The 8,183-nt window shown below is 38.2% G+C and overlaps 1 protein-coding gene across 1 annotated transcript; it reads right to left on the bottom strand.

Moving 5' to 3' along the window:
* Positions 1 to 1,011: 1,011 nt before the first annotated feature.
* On the bottom strand, positions 1,012 to 7,750 carry LOC121647055 (interferon-induced transmembrane protein 1-like). Its single transcript, XM_041996197.1, has 2 exons — positions 7,365 to 7,750; positions 1,012 to 1,476 (listed from the first exon to the last, which is right to left on the bottom strand). Exons 1-2 carry the CDS (start codon positions 7,710 to 7,712, stop codon positions 1,333 to 1,335), a joined length of 492 nt encoding a protein of 163 aa, XP_041852131.1. The 5' UTR covers positions 7,713 to 7,750; the 3' UTR covers positions 1,012 to 1,332.
* Positions 7,751 to 8,183: the final 433 nt, after the last annotated feature.

The raw sequence follows: 8,183 nt of genomic DNA, 5'->3' as shown, positions 1-8,183 counted from the left end.
CTTTTATGAACAAATTTCTAACTTCTGTGGAGTAAAGCCATCCTACTTTGTTTCTGGTTAAACTGGTGTAAACATGGGGCTAGTTCACCAGAAAGCACCAAGGTTCTGATACTCTAGAACGAAGTTGAAACTAGAACCAGAACGGTGTCTGCAGATTCAGCCTGTATATCTGTCTTGTGTAACAGGAACAACTAAAAAAAAAAAAAAAAAAAACTGACGTTTCATTTTGAGGCTTGAGTTGAATTCTGTGCTGAAAAATGAGTTGTTTTGAAGGTCCCTTCTTAGTAGCTTTTAGCCAAGTACCGTTTAATATCAAGAAACTTGATTCTCTAAAATGATTTACCTATATATGAACTGATTTCTACTGCATGTAAGATACTGACAACTAATAAATATAGTTGCTATGTGATTTAATGTAGCTGATTCTAATATTTTTCATTCTTTGCACAAGCTAATATTTCAGTACAGATATTAAAGATAATGTTTCAGTAACTTTTAAGTTAATAAGAGATTATAAATACAGTATTGCAGAACTCTACTACCTTCCTAGTATACAGCATGTCGTAACAGATTTACTGCTTGTGGTCAGCCACCAAAAGACCGTTATGAGCTTGAACATGTTATTTGATGAAATCCAGAAGTTAAACAGAATTCTTAACAGGGGAAAATGTGGGCATCTATAATAAACGCTAAGATTACCTCCTCCCATCTTTTTTGGAAAGTTTGGTTTTTAGCTTCCAAGCATATTTATATTTTATGTTATGTAAGAGGATATTATCTAAAATGAAATGATTACAAAAACTAGGCCATGTCCACGTACACAAATATTTTTCTATGCAACTGTTTGCACTTTTCATCCACATGCAAACACAGTTTTGAGGAATTAAAAACAAACAGGACAATATAACTAGTGTTTTGGCTTGCAGAGTCAAACATGTATTTTATTTATAAAATTTTTTAAATGATCTTTACAAGAAAAAAAACATAATAACAAGATTATGTTGTCTATGTGAATGACACTGTTTATTATCTTAATATTTATAAAGATTAACTAATAATTCTGTTTAATAGAAAAGAAAAATACATATTTTAACTTCGACATTGAAAATCTCAGTTTGTAATTGACATGAAATCTCATGTTTGTAGGAGACTGTTTTCTGGATGATTGTAAGTCATCATAATTCCACATCACTCAGCAACGTGTATAGTGAAGTTTAGCCATTTAAAAAATTTTCTGTCAAGACATATAAAAGAAAATATATGACCATGTCTTTCATCAGTTTTTGACAGAGAAAAAGAGAACACAGCATTGGATTGAACAGCCTGAGTTGTCTATGCAATGCTAGCAATAACCAAAATGAAGATAATAAAGAATATCAGGGAGACCAGGACTGTGGCCCAGATGTTGAGGCAGCGAGCAGTGGTGCCGTAGTGTTTGGCACCATTCAGATCTCCAACCATCTTCCGATCTCTGGCCTGGAAAGATCAAAACATAATGATTTGGAGAATCCAGGGAACTTAAAACAGCAAACACTGAGTTCAGTCTAATTGTTGTTGGGGTTTTTCTTTGTGTGGTTCTTTTTTTTTTCATTTTTAGGTTCTTATTTGCAGCAAATGTTAAGGTTTTCTGTCTTCCCTTAAATTATAAGTTATGTATAATCTAGCTAAAATACTCCTCATCCCAAACTGTTGTAGCAGACTCCGGCCTCGTCAAAGTAAAGATTGGAACTTTGTTTAATTCCCTTAACTGATTAAACATTTGATGGATTTCTTCTCTCACAGGCCACCAGAGCCCTCCCAAGACAGAGTGGGGGTCTGTCTTGTTAAACAGCACTCAGGAATTTATGACTTTGGTCATTTTTCACAGGTCAACAAAAGTCAGCTGTCCAGCCCGGATTAGGGAGTGTACGCTTCAGAATCTGGAAAGTTTCTCACAAAGAACTAATATTTTATGGATGTCGGATGGAGGTCTGAACTCATGACCTGAGAACTTTGTTCTGATGGTAAACTGTTGTTCTTCTTAAGCTGATAAGCTACAACCCCACAGGTTTAATCTCCACTGGGATCAAGGCAGACATCTGGCAGAGGTTTTCGAACCGAACTTTTGTTCATCTTAACATTCCACAGAGCAATATAACATTTTTAACGTTGCTATTCAACCTGACCATCAGGATGTCATGATCATGAGATGTGTGTGGGTTATGGTCATGTCTAGTCCATCATGATCATGTGTCTTATTCAGATTAATCTAGTTGAGACCTTGTTTTGGGATCATGGGGTGTATTAGGCTTTTGTTTATATTATGGCTTTAGGGTTCTTGGTTTATAATGGTGTGTTATGTTAAGGTTCCTGTGTTATAGGTAGGTTTTGTTATGTTAAGTTATTGTTAGGATCATGTTTTAGGTTCTTGTTCTAGGTTTAAGTAAAGTTAAGAATTTGTGTTACTCAGGTTACTTTGTTTTCAATTAGTATGTAGGTCATGAGTTTCTGTTCAGGCTCTAGGTTCATTAGGACACCTGGGCTGATTACTGATTCCTTTCACCAGTTTGTGTTTGTATATGTACTCCTGGGTTTGTGTCATTCCTTGTCAGGTCTTCTTGGTTTCAACATGGTTTCATCCTCAGTTCCTCATGGCTTCTTTATCACAGTTTGTCAGAGTTTTTCATGGCTCACTTTCACAGTTTCTAGTCTAAGTTAAATCATGTCATGTCAAGTCTTGTTTTGAGTTTTGACTAAATCTTTCATCATCTGGACCATTCTGCCGCTTGTCCTTAGCTGCCTGCGAGTGGGTCTGTACTCTTCCTCCCCGGAAACCATTACACAGGGCCCGAAGAACACTATTGGCTGAAAGAGTTGGTCACACTTCGTTGTGCGTGTTACCACATTAAAACTTCTAAAATATAGAACAAAAGATGTTCTTCAGATCTTCAGACATGATTCTCTTAAGATTTACTTTAGAGTATTTTTGTCCTAGAGACATGATTTTCTTGAGAGACGATTTGGACACTTGAAAAAAATGAAGCTGGAGAATCGTCTCTCCCTGACACACTAAAGTTCGGTCTGCATGTTCAGTATGCATGGAACATGGAGAGAAACCGCCTACACCTGATTTGGGGATTTTTCTATATAACAAACTCTGTTCTTGGTTTATGCTCCTTTTTATTTAATCCTTTTCCTTCCTTTTGATTCTTATTTTTGATCCTCATTTTTATAACTGTTTAAATCAGGCATGCCATGCTTCAGGACCAGTCTTTACAAAGTTATCCTTTATGGTGCAAGGCAAGGCAAATTTATTTGTATAGCACATTTCATGTACAAGACAATTCAAAGTGCTTTCAAAGGGCCTATCAAAGCTGCAGTCTTTTTTTTTTTTTTTGCCAAACCATTCACTCTCAACTATCTGTGACAACCTGAACAAGCCGCATCTCCAGAACAAGACTGCATCAGCAGACCGAGCCTTGAGACCCGAACCTGCGAACCATCACGTGGGACGAACCTCCTTTCTCTCTGGAAGCTGCGAGTCGGAACTACCACCAACTCAGGCACGCTCCTGTGAGCTGAGTGTCACCACAACAGCTGTAAGTCGACTCAGGTCTGAACAGAAACCGGACGAGTCCTGCCTGGGTCATCCTTTGCTTGTCTGCTCAAGAAAATAGTTGGTTGTCCAACCGAGTGGTCTTAGTGAAACGATTTTGCTTCCCAGTTAAACTTCCAGCTTAAAAAGATGAGACTATTTTTCTTTTTTATGATTCAGAAATCCTTTCCAGCTTTTCTTAAACATTAGTTTAATTAACATCACAGGTTAATTAACTTCTTTTTCCATTTCTTACACACACTTTACTCATTCTTACACATATTTCATAGATTTAAAATAAGATTTTGGTTTGAACATCATGTTTGCATTTCACAATGTGTTTGATTCATGTTTCCCCATTTGAACCTTTTGTAAATATTTCCTTGACATTATGCATCATTAGACTAGTAATAAATATTTTACATTATTATAACTGGTCTGATTTTGTGAATTTTCTCTTTTGAATCATGTTATTGTCCCTTTAAATTAGAATTCATGTTATTAACGTCCTGAGACTGATTAACTGTAATATTTTTTGACTCTTCCAGTGCATTCAATACCATCAGGCCGACCCTCCTGGGTGAGAAGCTGACAGTGATGCAGGTGGATGATTCTCTTGTGTCCTGGATTGTGGACTACCTGACCAGAGGACCACAGTATGTGCGCCTGCAGCACTGTGTGTGGGACACACACGCAACACTGGAACACCACAAGGGACTGTCCTCTCCTCTTTTCTTTTTACCCTCTATACATCGGACTTCAGCTACAGAGACCTGCCACCTTCAGAAGTTTTCTGATGAGTCTGCTGTAGTTGGATGTATCAACAGCAGGCTGAGGGTTGCAGACACACAAACTGAACAAAGTGATCCACAAAGCTAGTAATATTCTGGGGATGGAGCTGGACTCTCTGATGGTGACGAGAGGAGAATGTTGTCCATAATAAAGACAATACTGAACAGTGCCTCCCACCCACTTCACAACCTGCTGATCAGTCACAGGAATACGTTCAGTGAGAGACTGACACTGCCTACGGGTGCTCGTCATAAAATTAGAATATCTTGAAAAAGTTGATTTATTTCAGTAATTCCATTTAAAAAGTGAAACTTGTATAACATAGACATTCATTCCTCATTGACTGACATATTTAAAATGTTTATTTCTTTCAATTTTGATTATTATAACTGGCAACTAAGGAAAATCCCAAATTCAGTATCCCAGAAAATTAGAATATTACTTAAGACCGATACAAAAATAGGATTTCTAGAAATGTTGGCCAACTGAAATGTATGAACATGAAAAATATGAGCACTCAATACTTAATTGGGGTTCCTTTTGCCTGAATTACTGCAGCAATGCGGCGTGGCATGGAGTCGATCAGTCTGTGGCACTGCTCAGGTGTTATGAGAGCCCAGGTTGCTCTGATAGTGGCCTTCAGCTCTTATGCATTGTTGGGTCTGGCGTATCGCATCTTCCTCTTTACAATACCCCATAGATAGGCGAGTTTGCTGGCAAATTAAGAACAGGGATACCATGGTCCTTAAACCAGGTACTGGTAGCTTTGGCACTGTGTGCAGATGCCAACAGCTGAAACCCATGTCTTGCATGGTTTGTTTCTGAAGCATTGACTCAAGCTGCAGTCCAACTGGCTGTGAATCTCCCCCACATTTTTGAATGGGTTTGTTTCACAATCCTTTTCAGGGTGCGGTTATCCCTATTGCTTGTACACTTTTTTCTACCACATCTTTTCCTTCCCTTCGCCTCTCTATTAATGTGCTTGGACACTGAGCTCTGTGAACAGCCAGCCTCTTTGGCAATGACCTTTTGTGTCTTGCCCTCAATGTCCAAGGTGTCAATGGTTGTCTTTTGGACAACTGTCAGGTCAGCAGTCTTACCCATGATTGTGTAGCCAACAGTACTAGACAGAGTGTGAAAAAGGCCCCCTCTAGCAGCCATACTGCATAGGAAAGGCAGCCTAAGCTCTCTCTCCCCACTTGCACTTCACTCAACCGCCAACCAATCAGAGCACAGCAACATTCTTGCCTGTTAGTCCGGAGTCTGCACAGTGACAAGCTGCTTCGGTGCTGAAACACCACGACTTATCCAAGAGCATTCTTGTAACAACAGCTGTCATCTGGTGGAAGTGCGTCTAGTGCAAGTCAGTGTGAGACTGTTTGCCGAGTGTAATAATTGTTTCGGTTAAGCAATGTTCCGGTCGCATATCTGTAGAGCTAAGTATGTTTGTTAGGTAAACTTTGTTGTAGCCGCTAAGTTCATCAATACTCGAGTTATCATGCACATTCCTTTGACGTTTGGGTTATTATGAGCGACAATTTGGTACTATAACCAAACAGGATTCAGAAATAAAGCCGTGTTTGACACGGGTATGACTCAGCAGTTTGGGGAAGGTTGAGGGAATGTTCTGCACATGACTTGTGGGCAGTAGGTGGCGGCGTTGCCTCAGGAATGATATCACGTGTCACTAGATCATGAAGCCATTTCTGTCTGTAGCTCGTCAGTTGCTCCCTCGTGTTTTATTTATGTGACACTATGTTCAGAGTGATTATAGCAGCTATGTTTTCTCATATTTGTTTAATATCTGTATTACCCGCCACTAATATTGTTCTTTGTGGATTGCTTTAATTCATTCAGAACCACACTGATTCACCCGACGGCTGTAATACCAGACTGGATTTGTGGTGGAATAAAGAAGTGGTCAAGAACATCTGTGTGATTCTTATCCCCTTATCCCCTCCTGCGGGCTCTAATCTTCTGATCCAGTCAAATTAAACAGCAGGAAAGCATTCGCTCTCCCACAGAGAGATCATTTAAAGGCCTTTGCGGGCGTTTTAAGTTAATTAGCTGATTAGAGTGGGGCACCAGGTGTCTTCAATATTGTAATACTGAACCTTTCCACAATATTCTAATTTTCTGAGATACTCAATTTTGGGTTTTCATTAGTTGTCAATTATAATAATCAAAATTAAAAGAAATAAACATTTGAAATATGTCAGTCTGTGAGGAATGAATGTCTACATTACACAAGTTTCACTTTAGTGTACTTTCACAACTTTTCATGATATTCAAATTTTATGACGAGCACCTGTAAAAGCTCCACTGAACGACACAGGAAATCATTTCTACCTGTGGCCATCAAACTCCTCTATATAGCAACAACTGTCATACATTTACACTCTGCACTACATTTACATTTTTACTGTTTATCATATTGATAATACTATACATATTATTCACTGGCAGGATTTATCCCGTGTCTGTTAATTTAGATATCGTAATTAATTTGTGATTTTTCTTGTTGTGAATTTTATCTTTATGTTATCCTTTCTTTATTTATTATGGAGCGACTGTATGCACACGATTTCCTCCGGGATTAAAAAAGTAGTCTGATTCTGATTGATTCTAATTTAGTCTGACTAGCTTGTATTAATTAATTATTTTAATTAATTAATCTAGCACTCTAATGGCGTCCACACAGCTATTAGATTAGTCTTAGTGTGTTGGTGCTCCTAGGCCTTGTAATTAATCTTAATAATTCATAATTTTATGTAATAATTAAAATTAATAATTTTATTTGAAAATGTTTTAATGTTTAATGCTACTAAATCACAACACTGTCTTTTGTGATAAAAGCAATTTCCAAAAACCTTACCATAATGGTACTTGGTCAGATTTTCCTTCATACTTTTGTGTGATTTTGTAGACCTTCCCTGAAGCTTAAAACCCTGAAGGATAAAATTTCAGAAAAATTCAGAGCTGCTTCTCATAAACTCACCTTGACAGAGAAGACGAGAGCTGCTAGTCCAAGAAAACATAGGTTTCCATAGACAAGGTTGCAGATTGACCAAATGATGTGGTCCTGGGGGGGCTCAGAGTTGATGTCCACAGTGGTGTGCTGAACCACTGTAGACCTCTGGGGCTGTCCAAGGGGGTCTTCGTACCTTGTCCTCTGCAAGGGAACAGTCTCTGCTGAGTAGTTTTGAGTTGGGTAAGCAGGATCTGTTGCTGGCCGCCAAACATTTTGGGTAGAACTCTTAGGTTGTCCAGGGGTCCCATTGTACCTCATTCCGTGGAAGGGGATGGTCTCAGCTGGGTACTGTTGAGTTGGGTTTGCAGGATTCATCGCTCTCAGCTCAGCTGTGGTTAGAAAAGAAGCTTGAAGGAGTCTGTTGCAGAATGTAGATGTTTCTGAACACGTTGATTTCCTTTTGAGGTTGGTGTAGTTCTGCTTTTTCCTCTGACCGATGGTGATGCAAAAGCACAAACAACACAGTTACATTTGCAGATGGCAGTTTGTTCATTTTAAGCTACAATTAAAAAATGTTTCTGTTTCTATTTCCTAAGCATCAAAGAAAAATCAGATTGAATCATTATCAATTTTCTCATTTTGTAATAAAACAAAAAACAATAATGGACAGCGAACACTCAGATTTGATTTTGTATGCAGATTTGATTGATGTATGCAAAGGCTTGTTTTATTTCTAATATGCATAAGTGTTTTTTAATAATGTAAAGCGCTTTGTGTTGCCTGTGGCATGAAAAGTGCTTTATGAATAAAGTTTTGATTTGATTTGTTTTTTTGTTTTCTTTTGTT

Source organism: Melanotaenia boesemani, chromosome 10, assembly GCF_017639745.1.
Source record: "Melanotaenia boesemani isolate fMelBoe1 chromosome 10, fMelBoe1.pri, whole genome shotgun sequence".
NCBI lineage: Eukaryota > Metazoa > Chordata > Actinopteri > Atheriniformes > Melanotaeniidae > Melanotaenia > Melanotaenia boesemani.
Note: the sequence above shows the minus strand (reverse complement) of the source record. Positions and strands in the feature narration are given on the sequence as shown.